The sequence below is a fragment of the Botryllus schlosseri genome, chromosome 7, assembly GCF_051294905.1.
Source record: "Botryllus schlosseri isolate E-star chromosome 7, Bs_hap1, whole genome shotgun sequence".
NCBI lineage: Eukaryota > Metazoa > Chordata > Ascidiacea > Stolidobranchia > Styelidae > Botryllus > Botryllus schlosseri.
This window is the reverse complement of record NC_137242.1, coordinates 10,061,169-10,083,100: the sequence shown is the minus strand read 5'-3', so window position 1 is coordinate 10,083,100 and position 21,932 is coordinate 10,061,169. Positions and strand designations below refer to the sequence as shown.

Here is a 21,932-nt window from a genome sequence, read left to right as displayed (position 1 = left end):
AATCCAGCAAGTCAGCGTTGATCCCATATAATTATGTTTTGGCTATAATAGAAGAAAACTTGGGCACCAACGATAACGAGAATGATGGTATTTCAAGGTGAATTCACCGCAGAGTATTTCCTCCCCACTGATACGCGATTACACAGAATTTCACCGGGACATCAACTCCGCCGTGCATAACCGGAAATGTCAAGTTTGCGTCACAATTTGGAGTTTGCGTGGCGGAGTAACTTCCAACTACGATAATCTGTGAAATCACGACCCTCGGTGGTTGTCGATCATGAAGTAGGTCTATGCATTCGATCTAATAGGTTCTCATCACGCCACAGCGATGAATAACAGTTTTCAAGTACAGTGCTTGTATCACCAGACGGCCGCCTTATAATTGTGAGCGAATTAGATTAGCCTGGATGTTCGGTAAAACTGGTATCAGCGTCAGCGCTATCGCCATGTCCGCAGATTTCAATTGGAGTTGTAAAAATGCTTTCTCGTTCTTATTGATTGCCGAATGAGTGTGTGATCATAGTGTCCTATATGGTGTCGACACAAGCAAATCGCACGGTTCAATGAAATTGTATCACGTCACAGTTTCCATTTGGATACAGGCAATTTGACGGTGATTTTTGACCGGCTTGCCGAGCATTAAATTTGATGAATCGGGTATCAATCGAAAGCTGACTCTGCACTGATTACGAAAATATAAATTTTATTCCGCTCGCGGCCCTGGAACCCCCACAATCAGCCCCCAATTATTCATTATCGAGTAGATTGGCAGTGTGACGCAACAATGCTGTCTGGCGAAACGAGAGACTAGCTCAAGAGCAAGGATGCGGCCGAGCGGCGAGAGTGGGATCAGCTGACGTCGCGGCAATAGCGATGTGCAAACGCGCCACAGAGAAACGCTGCGCTGTTGATACTTTTTCTATGCCTTTCGGTACAAGCGACCACACACCAGCCTTTCCTTGACTTGTAAGGGTAGAACTGGGTCCACGGAATGTATTTGGTCCCTACCAATTTTCGCGCAATCCTTCAGCTGTTAGAGATATTTCTAGTAAGAAAAATATACTTTCAAGTAATAAGATTCACTCAAGACAGCAAATTTAGATAATGTAAATATATCATATTGTAGTAATACAGCTACAGTGTTGAGTTTTCACTCTAGTCCCCATAAGCACCACGTCGGTGACCTTGCCACATTCCGAGAAGGCGAAAAAGTGCAAACTCTGTTGGGCGGAATGGACAATGGACATTCAGTTATTCACAGATGCGAAAAAAATACTGCAAATCCGTTTTACGTAAGTTACATTAGGAATATATATACAGGCTACAGAATGAATATAATTCAAATATCTGTGATACCACTGTATTACTTTTGACGCAAAAGGTCCCCGGCATTCAAAAAAACTATTTGGTGATTGAAAAATGCTAAACCAAATTCCAACGTCAACGTTTATAGTGATATCAGATATATTCCAGTGAAAAACAAAGGTATGAATTTGGTGGTAACATTTTGGAATCATTTGGCAGGTATGGCCCGCAAGCTTTCTAGTAACGGATTGAATCCGGACAGCGATACCAGTTTAATTCGACACTCCTGCTGTTAAACTTTATTCAACAATCAACATTTTACCTGCTGCATTCGCGGACCAAGTCCTACCCATACGGATCAAATAAAAGCTTGTAATGTATGCTCATGCTCCTTGCTCACACTTAACCATAAAAGCGACTATAGAAAGTATCGACACCCGCCATCAACTGCGCGGCGTGTCTCTGGAGCCCTACGCAACAAGCGGGCTAAGGCAATCGATATCATAATAATCTGACATATCCAATGTAGACTACTTAGACGTAGCCTACATATCTTTATCAGCTGAAGGATATTGCGCGAAAATTGGTAGGGCCCTAATACATTCTGTGAACCCAGTTCTACCCTTACAAGTCAAGGAAAGGCTGGTGTGTGCTCGCTTGTACCGAAACGCATAGAAAAAGTATCAACAGCGCAGCGTTTCTCTGTGGCGCGTTTGCACATCGCTATTGCCGCGACGTCAGCTGATCCCACTCTCGCCGCTCGGCCACATCCTTGCTCTTGAGCTAGTCTCTCGTTTCGCCAGACAGCATTGTTGCGTCACACTGCCAATCTACTCGACAATGAATAATTGGGGGCTGATTGTGTGGGTTCCAGGGCCGCGAGCGGAATAAAATTTATATTTTCGTAATCAGTACAGAGTCAGCTTTCGATTGATACCCGATTCATCAAATTTAATGCTCGGCAAGCCGGTCAAAACTCACCGTCAAATTGCCTGTAGCCAAATGGAAACTGTGACGTGATACAATTTCATTGAACCGTGCGATTTGCTTGTGTCGACACCATATAGGACACTATGGTGTGATCGAAGTACATTACGCGCTCTACAACGGAATGCTTGATTCCGTTAATTAGTACGATTTCCCGCTTGCTTCGCGGTACCGTAATCCGCGGATGGTGTGAACCGGTTGATATCGATATTTCCGGCAATTTGTTAGATTGCTCTATGCAACGGAACATTGTCACCGTAACAATAACAACTACAGTGTATGACTGCAGTGTGCAGCTGTGCGCGCCTGAACTTACGCTATACAAGGCGATGATTTTAAGAAAAAATCCACCCCTTGTGAATGTGCGGAAGCTAGCATATCTGTTTGCATCACGAGCAACCTTGGAAGCGTGCGAATTTGGCGCGTTCAGTTTTTGTGGTTAAGCTGGCTGAATTCGACTGACGATGTGTTGAAACAATATCGACAGTCGTATTTCGCCTGTGGCGTATTGTCCGCAAATATTATTGTTAGTCATTTTTGACGTAGTAAGTCTATCGAATTCCACGAGGGATAAATTAGAATTGAACTTTTGAAGTTGGCGAGTGTTTGATGCTCGTTGCGTATTTTTTTTTATGAATGATCACATACATATGGCATACAACCGCCGGTAGGATATAGAATCGGAGTCGATAGCCTCGATCACGGTTGTGCTGCGTTTGGAGGCGTGTACCGGGCGGTAATCGCTGAAATCGTTACAAGTATTGGATTTCCGACTTGGGCCTGTTGCTTAAAAGCAGACTGTATCATTGCTGCTAGAATATTGGCTTGTGCCTAACGTTTTCTTGACTCACGTCAAAGTGACTTCACAGTTGGCGACATAGGCTATCTGGCGAGTGGAATTGATGATTTTTGGCAGTGAGCTTGTGCACCACGCACGCCACTTAGTACTGCTTTACACATATTTAGGAATGATCTTCCATATATCACTTTCCTTAGTTTCCTATATTTGTCTTGTCTTCAATGTGTAGATTTTCTTCGGAGAGATAAGATTATATAGGGATGTGGAAATTTAATCGTTTTGATGTTTTGACAAGGCCTTTTCAGATATTCTAATTCTTCGAGGTTTGATAAAATCCCATTCAGCAAATTGACTGGAAACAATTTGAGTGTCTTTTGTGACAGTTCATGGCAAGCTGAAATAGAAGTTCCATTAGCTGTGTTTGTAACTAGCATATTGAGGAGGGTTAGTAGGCCTGCTTCTGGTGACAGGTAGGCCTAATTATTATAATAATAATTACCTTAACAGCAACATCTTGATTCTTACAGAGCTAGTAGCAGCTAGCTAGCAGTATTGTTGTAATTATTTATTATCCCACTCAAACTAGACGCTATCCCATAGTATAAACAATTTGGTTCCTTACCAATCCACATTCATTGCCATGATTCACTGCACTAAAAAGATACCTTTTATTAGTTTGTCTGGCTTACGAAATGTTGTTCTTACCACGTGAGCTCTGCTCGGAAAGGAGTCAGCACTACAACAGGCTTGGTTCTCAATGTGCTCAAAATGTCAATCTTGCATTATATTACCTCAGCAAGAAAACATGTGTTTAGTCACAGGTTTAGTATAGAGCTGAATATATTCAATCTCTATTTTGGAATTACATTTACTGACAATCTTCTCAGGAATGACTTGGAAATGATACAGGGCAGCATTGTATAAGATGTATGATGGGTTTTAAGGGTACGCCTAATATTCAGTTTAGTTTTATCTTGATAATACTTTGCCAAGTTGGCGACTAGGCTGCTCTTCAGTGATGATAACTCTTGAAAATGGCTGTGTTGGTGTTAATAAAGTCCTTGAAGCTATTGATTGGCCCTCTTAAAACTAAGAGATGATACTCATGTTCAGGGATAACTAATAACTTGTAGGCATGGAAGCACAAAATGTTCAATATTATCAATTGTTTACACTGCAAACAACTTTTGCCAACTAGCTCATCTCATCTCAGGCTGATGTAATTATAACTATTATTCATATACTATATACTATATATAATCATTTATCTATAATTGACTACTTCAATGACAAGAATTTATGAGATGATTATCATTAGTTTATTAGTTAGCCAGCCAACATAGGCATAGTTTTTAAATTAAGGAGACAGGGATCTGACAATGTGTTTCAGTGTGTATTTATGGCATATAATAGGCAAATTTTTTATTTGCCATTTGCTTTATAAGGTTGTGTATGCTCCCGTAAGTCATTATTTTAATTGTAAGTATGAAATAATAGTAACATAATTCTTGTAATGCCAAAAATAAGCCGACCTCATCTAGTAATATATTGCTAAAGCTTCGTTTTCCAATGCATTCATTTGATTCTACGTAGTAGTTCTGAACCAAAGTCAGTTTTATGTATGCATGGTAGGTTGTATAGTGCGAGTATTTAGCATTTGAAATGAAGTTCACCAGTCTACTTGGTTTGCAGTCAAACAAAGTTTCCAAACTAATAAATATTCAGCCACAATGCATCATGTTTGATCCACAATACAGGAAGTAATAAACTCTCTCATGAGTCTGCTTTATTGGATGAGTTTTGGCGTTTTGGATCATATAATGCATTGTGCTAGGTTGCTTCAATACTATTGTGTAGTGCACCTGTGCGCAGTTGCCATTGAATTTATGCTGCATTAAAATTTATAGGGGATTATTTACACTTTATGTACAGGCTCCTGACCACAATTTCTTGTCTCATTTGCCAGATATGCGATAGTTGTATTGCGACATTCCTATTGTCACCCACATTCCTTTGGTACAAGTGTTACTGTAATAAACTATGCCGCAGTCATGAGTACGTCTATAGATTCGACACCTCCTGGGTCCAACCCCAGAACACCTAGGACTAGCACAAGCTCAAGGTCTAGCTACTCCGAACACTCGCATAGGAATTCCACTTACGGAATAGAGGAGTTTACCCCATTTTCAAATTCAGCCTTGGAAGGAAGGTTCAAGCAACTGCAAGGTTGGATATTGATTTATTTTATGATGGTGCTGTGTGAAATATGATGAATAATTGTCAAATTTCTGAAGGTAGGCCTACATATTCCATACCAACGTATTTTGACAGCGCTGATGTGTGAACGAAAACCAGTAGAATTTTCAACTAACACAAAGCATACCCACCTGGCTACCTGTTATTTTTTAAATTATATGTGATGTGTTCATTTGTAGTATCAACATTGCCTTGGAGTTTGGATGAACCATTCTATAGCCGACTTAATTTTGTTAATGTTGCTTTCAATAGAAATCTACCTATCAATGGTATTCAAAAACAACTTGGCAGGGCCCTATAACCTGTAGGAATGGAATGCTTTTGTGTGTAATAGCGCTGTCAAGTGTGCCTGTGATTGCTGCGAATACATTTCTATAAATTAGCAATATAGATTTTAAGGTTGCCCTGAAGATAATATATTTCGTTCAAGTATATGCCTGGGTGTTCAGTTGACCTATGTTAAAATTTCAGGCCAATAAATGGTTCAATGTGGTGTGTGAACGCTATCAATTTGTGAATGATTGTTTATCTTAGATCAGGGGTGCTAAATTCCCATTTTAAACTGTCCACGTCCATTTCCTGGTGAAGTCCAGATCAATCTACTTTTTCATATCGGTTTACTATACTGACCTAAATCGCGAGTGGTCATGTTATGAATAGTTACGGGGATTCGTTATGGTCGCACTAAGCGCAAATTTTTTTTTTCAGATTCACAAATGAATATTAGTAGCTTCACATATTACTATGAAATATTTATCCTTGATCAGATTCACCGGTAGCGTTGATGGAGGGAGTGCTTTCGAAAATTTAGTTGTAGATGCATCATCGGGTGGGCCAATTGTTATTAGTCAACTTTGTCACTGTTATTTCTTGACCGCCCATCAGGATTGTCTGTCCTCTACTTTTCGCATCTGTTCTGTGGGGCTCAGATTGCAATGGGCGCTGCTATATTAGAATCGAAAAATGAAGTCACATTGAATCACACACAAAGAGAGGAAAATTTCAAGATTAATTAAAATCTCTCAAAAATTCTGGAGTCTGTTTGTAAATACAATTTGCATGTTGGCAGCCGCCAACAGATACTAATTGAGTTACGCATCGGCGGCTGTACAAATTCACTTGTACAGCCGCAGCTTGGCCACCCCTGTCTTGGATATATGATGTCAGTCTGACCTTTGACCTATGACGCAACCGTGTGTGAGACGCTCTCCAATTTACTACTTTTCCATTGATGAAACTTGTATAAATACAATGATGGCGATAAATAATGTATGGTGGTATTGACCCGTTCATGCAACATTTGTGTGCACAAGAGGTGTGGCTTGAGAGTAATCAGTTCTGACTATGACATTCAAGTTTTGAAATGACGCTTCACTATACACGAATACGTCTATGGCTATGTTACATACTCTTATGTGAATTTTTAATCATAAATAAATTACACCACTGAGCTGTCAGGGGTGGCTGTGTAGGGTGTGTACTGCGTAGATATGTTGATCAAGCCATTCCGTGCCTAGAAAATGACAGGCAGCTCTGACCACAAGCATCATTAATAAATGGTACCTTAGTTGAAATATTGATTGTGTAATAACTTTGTTGTTGGCCAACTTACATTGGTATCAAGAATTATTATTGGAATTCCGATGCTTACAATGTGTATCGTAGTTAGATGACATTGTATACAGTTCTGATGTACCAGTAGCTATGTACATCATGCCTTGTGCAAATCACATTGTGACTACTTATTTGCAGTAGGTCTTATTAATTAACAGTTTCATAAATCACCTTGCGCAATACGCATACCTTCTAAAATCATAAAACGGTATCTGTGCAATCATTATCATTATGAATATTATTGATTTATCAGTACCAGTACTGCTCAAGGTTATTGAAGGATGTTGACTATGCTATATATATATGTATTGTATTGTTTTGTTTTTGTCTCAGACTACATGTTAACATGTTCAATTTCTACAGCCTTGTAACTGACTTGTCATTATGTGGGGAGAAACCCCAAAATTTACATGGTATCAGGACGGAACATTTCATTCACAATACTTGGTTCTAGAAGTGTGGTTGTACTTGGCAAATTGCACTGAGATTTCGAGAGACTGTTCTATATTAACAATAATTAGTATAATCTTCTCTGAAAATACATCACAAGATTACATAAGAATTTTATGATATGGCTTCGCTACTCATTCTTCGAGAAAATTTTACACTTGCTGGAAATCAGTGTGCAATCAATTCAGAAGGTTTATTCAACATTCCATGTGTGCTTTCTCCTCACAAAATGTTAGATCAATACAACCGCATTCAATATTCATGTTATTGGGTTATGCAAATTCAGATGCAAATAAGCTGGGTCAGACTGGATAGTGTGCAGACCTAGAAATGTCGAAGGCGGATGTACCCATGTCAATTTATGCATCACTGTATGTAGTGAATCTTTATTCCGCCTTTCAACGGCCCTATTTGAATTTTTAAGATGAGCGCGAAGCTGTTCAGAAGAAGACATTTACGAAATGGGTCAATTCCCATTTGCAACGGGTCTCGCTACGAATTCAAGATCTGTACATGGACTTGCGGGACGGAAAGAACTTGATGAAATTACTAGAAGTGCTCTCCGGCGAGAAACTGGTAAGTTCTCCATTTTCTTCACTCCTGAACGCGATGATGTGCCACTTGCTCATTGAAATGAACAATGTAAATGCGACCTCGACTTTGTCGCTTTCCAGCCCAAGCCAACTCGAGGAAAGATGAGAATTCACTGCCTGGAAAACACAAACAAAGCGCTCGAATTTTTGAAAGAAAAACGGGTCCATCTAGAAAATATGGGTTCCCATGATATCGTCGACGGCAATCATCGATTGATTCTTGGCTTGATATGGACCATCATCTTGAGGTTCCAGGTGTGTGTGATACATTGTTTTTTATCCGGAACAATCCTATCAAACCCACATACTTCCTAATTCATCCAGCTGGTATGCCCAAATTTACTAACCCCACCTGATTCCGGCAGATTCAAGACATCAGCGTAGAAACTGAAGATAATCAAGAGACGCGGTCAGCAAAGGATGCTCTCTTGCTGTGGTGTCAAATGAAGACAGCTGGCTATCCCAACGTTAATGTTCATAACTTTACCCGAAGTTGGTCGGACGGCCTGGCATTCAATGCTATTATTCATAAGCACAGGTAGAGTTGCTATACGGTATGTCAAAATATACTCTTTATAAAGAAGTCTCCTGCTGCACAAGACTTGTAACGTTCAGTAATCTGGTCAAGTTTACCAACTTTTGGGCTTGTTTTGTAGCTTTCGGTTATGATTAATTATTGCTATTTGACTGTTCTATATAACTTGTTACATTTTTTTTTTTTTTTTACACTTTCAGTCTTTTGAATTAATTCTTATCTTGTGTATTTTAGACCGGATCTGATCGATTACGACAAGTTAAAGAAAGGAAACCCAATTCATAACCTGAACAATGCATTCAACATAGCCGAAAAAGAGTTGGGGCTCACTAAACTTCTTGACCCAGAAGGTAGCCGTCAAACTATTTTGACTTGTTCAGAATGAAATGCGTGTGGTAATCATCTGATGCAACAATATTATCATATTCTAGTGATTGCATGTGTAAGCTACATACTCATTGCGCAGGTGTATCTGGTAAAGATCTCGATGAGATATGTACAATGTTATACTGATCAGTTACAATAATGTAACATGCCATGTCCCAATCTTCCTTTGCTAATAAATTTAATGGTTGAATGGCTTATTACATGATTTGTTATGACTGCGCTCCAAGATAATCCAGCGATATAGCGGCAAGGAGGTAGTCGATATTGGAATATCTGGTGTTTGAACATTTTGTGGGAATTGCTTTGTTAGCTAAAATTCCGTGAACCAGGAAGCAACATCACAGTGATAATCTCATGAACATGTCAGTTTGATAAAGCTTGGCCTACAGATGAATCACATTGCATTCTTAAATGAATTCGCCGATAGATACTGTTGCCCGTAATTCGCCAATTTCTCTGCTACCGGTATGTAATTTCTTCAAAATTTCTTTAACCTAATTTGATCAAATGAATATCTGTCGCGAAACAAAACCCTGTGCACCTGGTGTGCCCGTTGCAGTTACTTGTTAGCGTGTCTATGCTTCATAGTTTTCTGCTGTTAAAGTGTTTGCTTATAGCGTGTGTTTGCAGTAGTAGATAGGCATGTGCCTGGTGTAATACCCGTGTGATTGTTACAGTCAAACTAGTCTTGATCGTCATCCTGCAGAATAGATGGCCATGGCAGAGGGCACAGCTTCTTCTTGGTGGGTGGGTTTCGGATTCAAACTCCGGCCTGGTCAGACCAGAGACTTAGAACTGGTACCACTGCTTACGACTCCTTGCCTCTCGATTGTCCAAGCATCTCATTGGTGCAGACGAAAATAAGCAGCCTTGCTCTTCCTCCCCCTTTTGCAAGCAGTAACTTCCGTTTGCACTTGAGAGAGAGTTTTGTGGCACGTGTTTCTACTTTTTGGTAGTAGTACCAATGAGGACTGCTTTGACCACTCTGGTTTTATTCATAGCAAAGTCGATGAATGTTTTGTGCAGCAGGTTTGATATGATTATGTATAAATAGGATTTCGAGAACATAAAAAATCAATCTACAAATAGATCAGTAGCCACGATTCCATTTATTTACCATCCCATGTGCGAATCTCATTTGAGTATTTACTATGTAGTAACATTTAAAAGCGGTGACTCCTCGTTTTTTGACAGATGTTGCCGTGGAGCATCCAGACGAGAAATCTATTATAACCTATGTCGTCACCTATTATCACTACTTCTCCAAAATGAAAGCAATCGCTGTGGAAGGGAAAAGAATAGGAAAGGTAGGCCCTGTGTGCAACAACGCATATTGCTGGAAGAAACGTACATTGCTGTGTATTATCAGAGGTTACCAAAGGTTACCATCCATTTTCTGAGTACTAAAATAGGTTTTGCCTACTTCGTACTTGCTCAAGTCATTCTGATTTTAGACTATTTCCAATCCTGCTTGATAGATTTTAGATGAAAATAGGCCTATTCACTTTAACACATTGAATTTTATATAGTAGAAAGTAGTTAAAAGAGATATTTGCATCACTTATGAGTGAAATTATAACAAGTGGATGGATTGGGCCAATTGTACCATGTATCACGGCGACTAAATATTCTTGAATCTTGCACCTAATTGTGGACTCATTAGTTTAGTTGCGGTAAGTCGGTAAGATGCACCCACCAGACCCCTGCAATTAACTGCTAAAAGTGTATCACTTCTCAACCAAATCTACTTTTTGAAAGGACTTTAGTACTTCCTGGCCTTCATATTCTACCTCCACTTGTGTAGTTTTGACATGTAACTTCTGCGAACATTGACTATACTTGACGATCTACGTGTATAATGCACCCAGGTCATCTTCAGAGATTAGTTGATGTTATGTGTGCATGCGCATACAAAATTTTGCAATATTTATGTCTATTGATTTATATAGCATATTTACCGAAATTTTAATCAATCTTTTCAATGCTTCAGGTGCTGGAAGGAGTGATCGAAAGCAATGATATGATCGAGAAATATGACCAAATCACGTCCGATCTCCTGGAATGGATCAAGCAGACCATCGCTATTTTGAGCGATAGGAATTTCGCAAACTCTCTGTCTGGTGAGATGATGATTTTTGGGAGAGATGTAACGGATTGCCAGGCTTGTACACGAAAACCCGCCAACCACAAATTCTTCTTGAGGGTACTATTTTAGAAATCTGGGAGTGTTCGTTGGGCATGGAAACCTTTCTCGATCTACTAGCTGAGACATGTTGGCGCTGTGTTTGTTCTGAGTTGATTCCATCATTTTATGTTGTGTTGTCCTGATCTTGCGCTTTTCGTGCTATAAAATAAGACTAGACATGCAGGTCTGCTAGGAAGAGAATCAGCTTCAACCTCCCTAGAAAGCTATCGTAACTGTATCATACCCAGAATAGCTATGACCCACTAGTGTTAGGCCACATATTCACTGTAGAGATGTCACTTGTGAGGGTAACTTTTTGTCCTTAACTGAAGGTAAGACTGTGTCACCTCTTCTTACCTCATACTTCTCGAGAGATCAGTTCCTATTACCACGGATTTAGAATTTAATGCTGATTAGTGAATTTGTGTGTTGTGACATCATTTAAGTCTGTGTAATATTATAGTAAATCTGTTTTGTTGCGTTTTGTAGTAGATAGCTATCGCGTACGGTGCTTTGAACCGCAGACATTCAGCGCTGTAAATTTTAAAAGTACAAGTAGCGATATCCATGCCTCTGCGCTCCTGGCACCAAGTTTGACTTTTGACCTCGCAGGTGTCCAGCAACAGTTGACCGCCTTCAGCAGCTACCGTACTCAAGAGAAACCCCTGAAATTTGAGGAAAAAGGCAATTTGGAGGTTCTCCTGTTCACGCTGCAAAGCAAAATGCGGGCGAACAACCAAAAGCCCTATACGCCGAAAGAGGGAAAGTTGGTCTCCGATATCAACAAGGTAGATTTCCAATTCCACATTTTCGATGTATCACCTTTTTGAATCGGGATACATAATTAGGTTGTAACACTACATGTTGGCGATTATAGTACGATCACAGAATTAGTGTCTGTGGAATTTTTTATTCTGATGGTGTCACTATTGAGGAGGAATTTTTTGTAATAGCGGTGTGCTTCCGTTACATCACTCTGCTTCAAGTAAAAGTTTCAGTGATATTTTACCAACCAACACCATTATCGCACAAAGGCAGTGGTGATATATACACGTTGGTTTGAAGTTGCCATATCGAGCTGAGATGATTGTAAAATTGCATAAGTAAATCTTGAAAGATTCACGTAAAGCATTAAAATCCACTTGAAACCGAATCAGGGATTTGTCTAATTCTTTTAGATGTATTTTATAGTCCGTTTCCAAATTTGATTTCACATCATATTGCAAGATATCATTGAATTTGTGTTTTCCGAAATATGTATAAAAACAATGCACAGCTATCATTCATGGTTATCATATGATTTTCCTTTGTACACCTGACTTGGGTCATCGTGGTTTAACATCCAGCTACCATCATCATAATCGATATTACAAATTGAAATTGTAAGATCTATGCAGTCCAATTTTCGGGTCCCAAATCTTTCCCGTCGCAGGCCTGGGAACGTCTCGAAAAAGCGGAACACGAACGCGAACTCGCGTTACGGAAGGAATTAATCCGTCAAGAGCGTCTCGAGCAGCTCGCAAGCAGGTTCGATCGCAAGGCCGCCATGCGCGAAACCTGGCTTAGCGACAATCAGAAACTCGTGTCACAGGTATGACGACTGATATTTTTGTTACGTGGAAGGAAGTACTCGGCTATCATTGATTTCCTGTCGCACACGAATTCGCTACAGACTTTGATCGTATGCCGTATTTGATTTATCATTGCGATTTTGTTAACGCGACGCGGCACTTGCGAAATTCACCGCCTACAATGGTTTACAAGTGTCGGCAATAACATTGTTTCGCTTTATACTTGACTTTTAGGATGACACGGTAAGTCAAACGATGCCATTCTGTGAGGGTTTTCTCATGCTGTGATTTGTTATCGGAGTTGTGTGGGATTTTGTAGATTTCCATCCGTTTGAACTTACATCTCGTGACACTGCGTACCTGACATGGTGGTTACTGTGCCATCATTCTAAAGGCTAAAGGTCTCAAATAAAGACGTATATTTAGAGATATATTGTTTCATCCGTCCAATGATTCCTTACATGAGATTTTTCACGTATTTGGGTAAAGGCTCAAGGAACCTCGACACATACCTATACTATTTTCACTGAATACTACTTGTTGGTACTGTTACTCACCGAAACGAACGGAAAATATGGTAGCTGTGAATAATTCCGATGTATTTTCATGTTTTCAAGGAATTCGCCTTCGAAGTGGTAAATACTAGCTGTGTGTGTGCCAACTGAGCCATGGAATGACGCCATGTGCCTGGTTTTGTCCAATTGTTCAATATTTGTCTCTTAATTATGATCAGATCACAAAGTATTCTGTTATGTCCTAACCTGAAGCAGTTGTAATTGTAATATTACTTGTTCCCAAGAATCAATTGTACGTATACATTTGGTATCATTGCATTTGGAGTCATTCTATCGATATAGTTGAGTATAATTGAGACCCTGTTTGCGTGTGCCTCTGTACTCTGCAATGTGCATGCATCATAAATTTAACGTGGTAATCATGCCTGTCATTAAAATATTTTGTTCTTCAATTTTTATTACATTGATTTGAGTGCCTTGCCGAGTCATTTGATGATGAGTTGTAAGACTTATTTATTGGGCGTACTCTACTTGCATGATTTGGTATGATTTACAGTTATATGTCATCATTATAGCTGGTAATTGCGTTGAGATTTCAACAATTTGCCCGGTTTGTCTTTGAACTACCGTGGTTACCTTGCATAATAGATGGCCCTGTGTGTAGAATATCAGTCCATTTCTGCGTGTATATTTCAGAAATTAAAGTCGACCGCTTTTTATGGTTTATGGTTGTGGTAATTGTAATTTCACCGTGACTGTTGAAGACCTTAAATGTATTCTATAGGGCCCTTTTTGTACATCTTAAAGATGAAATAATTTTTATTCGATCGTTAAGGATAATTTTGGAATCGACCTTCAAGCGGTGGAAGCTGCCACGAAAAAACACGAGGCCATCGAGACCGACGTCAAAGGCTACGAGGAACGCGTGCAAGCCGTGGTGGCCGTAGCGACCGAATTAGAGTCCGAGAACTATCATGACATCAAACGGATCAACGCCAGGTATTAAATCCTGATTTCTTGTGAATATCGTCTGAATATATCAAGGTTCTCAGTGGGGTGCCAGTTATAGGTTTTATAGGTAGCTAGTATTCAAGATTGGAACCCTTCCGCAAACATCAAGCTACCACAGTAATTTGATTGAATTTGGCAATGTTATACTACTGTGAACAGCCTTTGTTTTCAGTGCTTTCTGGTCATACCGATTAAATCTTGCATAACACAGCTGTACCATTGTACACACTACCTCGGTCAGGGTTGGGCAATTATTTTCGTCCGCGGGCCAAATGAGAAGTTGGCGGGCCGAGTGAAAATTTTTAGCTATATTCTCCGGCGTATTTTAATTCCATTTTTAAATTAAATTGTTAATAAATGCTGCTCAATGAATGTGTGGTCAGGTAATGAGAAAGTGACGGTTGGGATTCGAGACAATGTTAAACATGATACATTTTAACTCTATTTAAACCCCTATCCACGTTATTCTATGAAGACTCTAAAACAGTGGTTCTCAAACTCTTTTAGGCACGCCTCTCTTTATGATAGTGAAAAATTTCACGCCCCCCTTATCATGATATCACGAAATATTAAAAAATGCAATCAGAATGCTAGCAATACCAACGGATAGTTTGATGACAGTGAAATTTATGGCTGTTGATGAGTGAATTCTGAAATATCAGAGTCGGACAATACACAGAGCAATAACTGTATGCTGGGGTTAAATTGCGCGGAGCGCGAAAAAATAAGCTTGGGCTTCGCCCCCCCCCTTCTGATGCTTTCACGCACCCCAGTTCGAGAACCACTGCACTGATACGTATATGCAATAGTACAAAGCTTATTTTGTTGGTCGCTGCCTTCCGAACCGTGTGCAGCTTAAATAGCCTTGATGTTGAGCGAAGCTTGCAGTTTTTCGGAATTTCGCCCTCCCTTGACCGAGTGTATCATGCTTTTTGTCATAAGACCGACATTACTTAAAATCCTTAATCTTGGCGACATGCTCAACAAAAACTAAAGGACGGGTTTACTCCAATATACAAATATTTAGTGCTTTGAAGTCTACACCTTCTTTGAATTTCAGTTTCCGACTTTCTTTTTTGGCGTGCCCGTTAATCCTTTATGAGTGATAGATATCATGAGTCATATAGTAACCGCGATTACTAATTGACTTGTTTTATGAATTAGGGATTTGGAAACGTATTAACAATTTGAAACACATACCGTATAAAGCGTAATTGTGACAATGGCAACAATGAAGGTTTGAAGTAAACTATATGGAAAGAGTGATTTCTTGTGACTTTAAATTGCTAATCATACCTTACCACATTGCCTTTATTTGGAATCTGGATTACGCATGTGAGGTACGTAGGCACCGTAATCGTGTCATATTAATGAACAGGCTTCAAAGTAAACAAATTTCCTGTTCAGTTGATACAGCCTATGGTTTTCGTCATTCGAAAAGCAAGTTTTATGTTTTGAATTCCAAGCAACCTTTCGCGTTCCGCACTTTGCACAGGTCTGACTGAGGTTCTCACTCTTTACATTTTAGTATAAATTATTTTGAACGTTACTCGTACTTGCCGGGAGTGTTCACATTCAGTGTTATTTTCTATCAGAAAAGAAAATGTACTGGAATTATGGGAACGGCTACTGGAGCTGTTACGGGGCAGACGCGCACGACTCGAACTCAACGTCGAACTGCAGCAAATGTTCCAGGAAATGTTATCGCTCGTGGAGTGGATGGAAGAAATCAAAGTAATTAAATTTACGATCGATAAGACAGGGACTTTATGGCAGTAGTTCTCAAGCTTTATCAGCTTGCGTACCGGCCAATTGGGCCGAATATAAATACGCGTTTTGTTGGCCGGCAAAAATCATATTATACCGGAATGAAATTTAATTTTTTGAGAAATATGCGGCTGTTGATTTATGTGTGGCTCTATATTCAAGTTTCTGCAAGTCAGATTCCTGTCAAAACGCCGATATTGATTGTGGAAGTTAGTTGTCTTCCCACTTTGCTATATTCTATTACAGCGTCCCATGCCTCTAAATTGTAATCTTGATACTGATCAATTTTTATTTGAAGAGTCTTCACATAGTCTTTCACATAGTACTAGTCCCTAACGAGTTTTGGGCTACTTTTCAAAAGTTTGGTACGAAACCTTGCCGCATTGTGATATAGGGTAAGTCAAAATTAAAACATCAACTCTATGTCTCGTCATGCAGCATTCCAAATTGTGTTTTGGTTGTAACTTTCTAAAACACTTTGAATATCTCGTTTTATTTCTCTAAATTGCAGTGGGAAATAAAATTTTATTATATTTGTCGGATCGGAGAGTTTGCTGATGTTGTTGCCATCAATCCCCAATTTATGACAGTTTTTGATGCCGTGTGCAATGTCTTCACTATTTCCCTAACCAATTTCATCAAAAAAATTGCCCCCGGTCATGAAACAAGGCCCTGCTCGCTAGGTCTACCCGTGCACTTGCCTTTTTAGTGTTGTTGCTAGTACCTTCTTCCAGTGTATCGTAACCGTGAAATACTCACGGACGGCGCTAGTCGCAAATGCAACATATGTATCTATCTTGTTTCAACGTTAGTTATAGTAGGTGCTGTGCTTTTCTCGGTTCAGTTTTGCGACTTGTAAGGCCCTGAACGTACGTTTCAAACTGGGGTCCCTCGAAATTTTGACCGTTTTCACGTTTTACATCTTCGTGCCTCTCTTCCTCTCGTAGGAACAGCTCGAGTCTGAAGATTACGGGCAACATCTGATGGGCGTGGAAGACTTGCGTCAGAAACACACCCTCATCGAGCAGGACATTGTCGTCCACGGCGACCGCGTGAAAGCGCTGGAAGCCATGAGCGAAAAATTCATGGAACCAATGGAGGACGGTGAGTTGAAATCGGGTAAAGCTAGTTTGGGGAATACAGATATCACATTTGATTGGGGTAAGGGTATAGTACACTACTGGTAGCGTTATCATGGGTTATTTCCCTTCTGTGCAATGACGTAATTTGCTGTGTCGCGATTGTAATCTGTGATGCTCGTGGCACAAATTACGTTCGGTTTATATTCTTTGCAATTTTGTTACGCTGCGTTGAAAATAGAGGGTCCTTGATATTTTATCGGCCCGCCGAAGTTAGTATGGCGATGCACTTTCTGATGTCGACGGGCCGAAATCCATCGTTACTTCCACTCTCGGGCGAAAAGAACAGTCCCAGTTATCAGTGACGTAGAAAGGGGTGTTGATCAGATGACCCTCTACCCGCTTACCTAGTTTGTAGGGATGGTGTGAACGTGAGGTTCACGTTCGCGTTCTGTGTGTGAACCTCGGAAATTTAGAGGTTCGTGTTCACAACAGAACCTTGGTAGGTTATGCACTGTGAACCTTTTGGTAAATTGTAATTTTCACTCCATTATAAGATCTTTAACTCAAATTTATTGCATTTCAACTTCGGGCCACTCCATGCATGGTGTTGGCAGCATAAAAAATCAACGCTTAACGAGCATGCACCATGTACCTCGACAACCTAAAAAGTTTTAGTTGCTTTGTTGCAAAAATTTTCTCGGAATAACAAGCTTTCCGTTTGTGAATATTTAGTGACTATCTGCTGTGAGCTTGACCCGCAATCACACAACATCACGAGCGATGAACGTAGTCAGCGCATGATGCTTATTCAACCAATCAATGACATTGATATCGTCTTCTGATGTTAAAAATCGAACGGGCGTACGGGATCAATCTTTACTTCATATCTTTACTGTATCATTAAAACCAAATCCGTGCGATTAAGGTGCTTGCTACTGCTGCATAACTTGTTGTTGTTCAAGGTAGCGGTAGCGAGTATTGAAACCTGTTGTACACTCTGCTCAATATTAATGTAGCAATACTCAGACTCCGAACACATTGTCGGGTCTGGCTAAGACCGTTAAGGCGTAAGCTTATATTCCTTGCTAAGTCCTCGTCGAAATTGTTGGCAAAGTGACGGAATGTATTGATTTTACGCAATTATTATATTCTTTGATTACCGCTGTTGATACATTTAGCGACATTTAGAACGCCGATATGTACTTCAGCATTGTGGCATTATGTGGACCGAGTCTTCACTAGGTATCGTGTACATTAATATAGGCTATCACTTCATTGGAAGATAGGGTTGGAATTAGCAATATGACGTCACGTGACGTCACGAGGTTCACGTTCGTGTTCACACAGAACCTTTCAAAAAGGTTCGCGTTCACACGAACCTGAACCTTTCAGAGGTTCACACCATCCCTACTATTTTGACTCTGCCCCCTTTTAAAATCCTTTATTGCTGTTTGGAGAGAGTAGCCTAATATGCTTATTCCTTATTCTGAATGCATTCACATTTTGTTCTTATTGCTTCCTCATGCCACTGCTGTACACTGTCTCAAGTTAACGACCTAAATCTTCATAATTAACGATTCTTCCTACTGAATTATGCCCCACTTTCAGTCATCAGTAGGGCACTCAAATTTATTCGTGATTCCCTTACCGAGCATTGTGAGTAAGTCATATATTCATATATAGTGATGTAGGTAATGAAGTCTATTAAAATATTAAATATACTTTAACTGTCATATGTTTATTTGTATAGAGACACTAGCATGAGCAAGATTATCTGATCCTCGTTGAATTTGTATTTGTACAATGTACGTAGATTTAACCTGATTAAATTGATTGAAGACTTCCCTCCTCCCTCCCTTTTGTTTCACCTCTCCCTACTTTTCTCTCGGCTGGTTATGCGCCCGCTGGTTATAACAAAGCGTCTTATTTCAGACTACATCGCTTGCGACCCGGTCATTGTCAAGGACCGCCGCGACCACGTCCGAGCCACTTACGACGATCTGCTGAAGTTGGCCGCCAGGCGGCGCGCCAAACTGGACGAGTCCAAGTGTCTGCATCAGTTCTTCTCGGAGATGTCGGAGGAGATGGCTTGGTGCAGGGAGAAAGAGAGCGTCGTCACCTCTGATGACTTTGGTCGCGATCTCACAAGCGCGCAGTCGCTGCTGAATAAGCACAAGGTATAACGCCAGACTTAGGCCAGGGGTTTGTGACTCGGGCCGAACGCAATGATTCGAGTACTCTGTATTGAGTATTATTTCGAATGATCCGAGTCGAGTAATGAGAGAAGGTTTTTTCGAGTACTGAAATGATACGCTCCTTGCTACTGACAGTTAATTGTCAACGGGAATTATATTTTAAATACTCTCTTTTCCATTATGGAAATATGGAGTAAAAAGTTTCACATATTAGTGGAAATGACACACCTATAAAGTCGTGATCTACCCGCACTCCTGCAGCCATAAGTAACAATGAAGTAAAGGAAAGGACGTAGTTATTTTTGTCCTTGATGTTTTTGCGGCATGTACACAGACTCATGATACACATACACACGATATGCCGCTGGACAAGGAAGGTACAGATATAGCCTTTTACGGCTTTCTAAGTCTTGCACCACCCCTCCATCCTATCCCATTAATGCATGAGCGCCAAGCAGGGAAGTCATGGATACCAGTGTTAGTAATCAGGTCTTTGGTCTGACCCGGCCGGGGATCGAACCCACGACCTACCGATCAAGAAGCCGGACGCTTTACCATTACGCTATCTTGTCGGTATGTAGGGTCAAAAACTGATGTACAGTTGGCATTATATTCTTCATTACAGAAATATACATATATGAACTTTCCACATCATTCGTACTGTTATGTCATCATAACGAGCGATACTCGACTCGATTCAGAATCGAATCGCGCAAGTACGTTTTGGCGCAACCGTATCTGTGACCCGTGAACACCAATGCCTGTAGTAAATGGCGTGCGTCTCACGAAATGGGTTTCTGATGTAGCTACTAGCTAGGTCTGGTATGTTTGAGTTAATCTCGAGCTTGGCTGAGAGAAAGTCCAAAATAACGCTAAAATCACTAAAATATACACGCAATGAGTTTGCATGTGATCATTTTGACAAAATTTATTTGATGATCCGAAATTTTTCTACTTGAATTGGATATTGACAATTCTTACATGTTGTCGGTACCTAATTTAAGTCTTGCAATCACCGTGGCCAATGTCTAATTTGGTTATAGGCCTTTGCAACCACGAGAACGGGGGGGTTCTTAACCTGTTCTTAACCTTGGTTCTCCTCGAATTTTTATTGTGGTTTAGTCGGAGAAAATTTGTCATAGACGTGATCATCCGCTAGTCCTGATGCCTCATTGTCGTCTGATTTAGTTGCTGCCTAAAAAGCTAGCTAATGACTTGCAAAGACAGGCCATCACTCGTCACTTTTGCCGGCAATGTAGTTTTACAGTTGTAGCCCTTGAAACTAGTACACGGCAGTGTTGGGATGACTCGAGTCATGACTTGACCCGAGTCAGACTCGAGTCACCTTTTTCGTATGACTTGACTTGACTCGAGTCACTTTGCTAAAATGACTTGACTTGACTTGACTCGGCACATCAGAAATGTGGATTGACTCGTGACTCGGAGCAAAACTCACGAGTCAATTTCAAGTCATCAAGTAATCGGTGTCGATAAAAATCTGTGTATCTTGCATATGTTCGGATTGCTCGCGAAACGCTGGTGTTACCCGCGAGAGCGACCAATCATTCAATGATTGTGCGTTTTACCGAGCCTCCATTGTTCTCTCGCAAATAAATTGACCATAAACGAAGTGATCGAAGCTTTCGGCTTACGTTGTCTTAAACTAGTAGTAAAGTAATTTAATAGCAAAATATCTATTTATTGTTTTATTGAAATTGAACTCCTCAACCATTGGCGCAGGCTCGAATTGTATCATATCAATATGTATAAATGGATAATGTATTGCATCTTATCCATATACGTTTGTCTATTCTCTATTTCGGGCGGTAACTATAAACTGAGGCTATGCGTACGTATACGTAGATTAACAGTTCTACGTATATGTGAGCGATATACAGCGCCTTCATACGTGCATATTTAACTCTATATTCGTTCATAGATTCATAATCAATGACCACTCAATCTGTATTTCAAACAGCTGGAAAAATACAATGACGTAATCATGCCTCCTACTTTGAAAAGGATACTTGACTTGAATTGTGACTTGACTCGTGACTTGACTTGACTCGACTTGACTCGAGTCACCTCGAAAACTCGAGTGACTTGACTTGACTCGAGTCACCTTCGAAAATCGATTGACTTGACTTGACTCGAGTCAAAATGTGCAATGACTCGAAATGACTCGTGACTCGAAGGTAGTGACTTGATCCCAACACTGGTACACGGAGGGACTCCTCATCTAAAAAATGTACATAAATACTTCCTTCAATCTATAATCTCTTCCGATCCATCATCACATTTCACATTCGCATTTCCAGGCGTTGGAAGACGAGATGGCCGGGCGTAAAGTCATGCTGGACCAGTCCATCAAATCAGGAGAAACGCTGATCGCGGAGGACCATTACGCGTCGAACGATATCAAAGACAGAATCGATGAAGTGGAAGGGAGATGGGAAAACCTGGAAGCTCTGGCTAAGACTCGTAGGAAGAGGCTGGAGGACGCCAGCGAGCTGTTCCAGGTCGGTGAAATGACAAAGAAAGATATTGTGTTATCCGTATTTGCCTAATATGAAATGGTGTCCGGGCAAAATAGCGAGGCATTCAAAATAGTAGAGCATCAGAACCAAAGGTGGTGAAAGTAGTGTACATTAAAGATGCGGCAGTGTATAGTAAGTAT

General features: G+C 40.3%; 1 protein-coding gene across 7 annotated transcripts in view; it reads left to right on the top strand.

Annotated features, from left to right (window-relative positions):
* Positions 1 to 21,932, top strand: part of LOC145443329 (spectrin beta chain, non-erythrocytic 1-like) — a 57,511-nt gene that overhangs the window by 11,947 nt on the left and 23,632 nt on the right. For 3 of the 7 annotated variants that reach the window (XM_080321313.1, XM_080321310.1, XM_080321314.1), the window contains 14 exons: positions 7,839 to 7,990; positions 8,089 to 8,262; positions 8,373 to 8,545; positions 8,777 to 8,892; positions 10,124 to 10,236; positions 10,920 to 11,049; positions 11,727 to 11,902; positions 12,547 to 12,705; positions 13,303 to 13,320; positions 14,036 to 14,199; positions 15,807 to 15,945; positions 16,926 to 17,082; positions 18,993 to 19,237; positions 21,574 to 21,774. In XM_080321313.1, the coding sequence (XP_080177439.1) occupies positions 7,839 to 7,990; positions 8,089 to 8,262; positions 8,373 to 8,545; positions 8,777 to 8,892; positions 10,124 to 10,236; positions 10,920 to 11,049; positions 11,727 to 11,902; positions 12,547 to 12,705; positions 13,303 to 13,320; positions 14,036 to 14,199; positions 15,807 to 15,945; positions 16,926 to 17,082; positions 18,993 to 19,237; positions 21,574 to 21,774 (2,117 nt within the window). Of the gene's footprint in view, positions 1 to 5,023; positions 5,321 to 7,838; positions 7,991 to 8,088; positions 8,263 to 8,372; positions 8,546 to 8,776; positions 8,893 to 10,123; positions 10,237 to 10,919; positions 11,050 to 11,726; positions 11,903 to 12,546; positions 12,706 to 13,302; positions 13,321 to 14,035; positions 14,200 to 15,806; positions 15,946 to 16,925; positions 17,083 to 18,992; positions 19,238 to 21,573; positions 21,775 to 21,932 lie in introns of those variants that run through there. The other 4 variants (XM_080321315.1, XM_080321309.1, XM_080321311.1 and 1 more) reach the window with 3 other exon arrangements.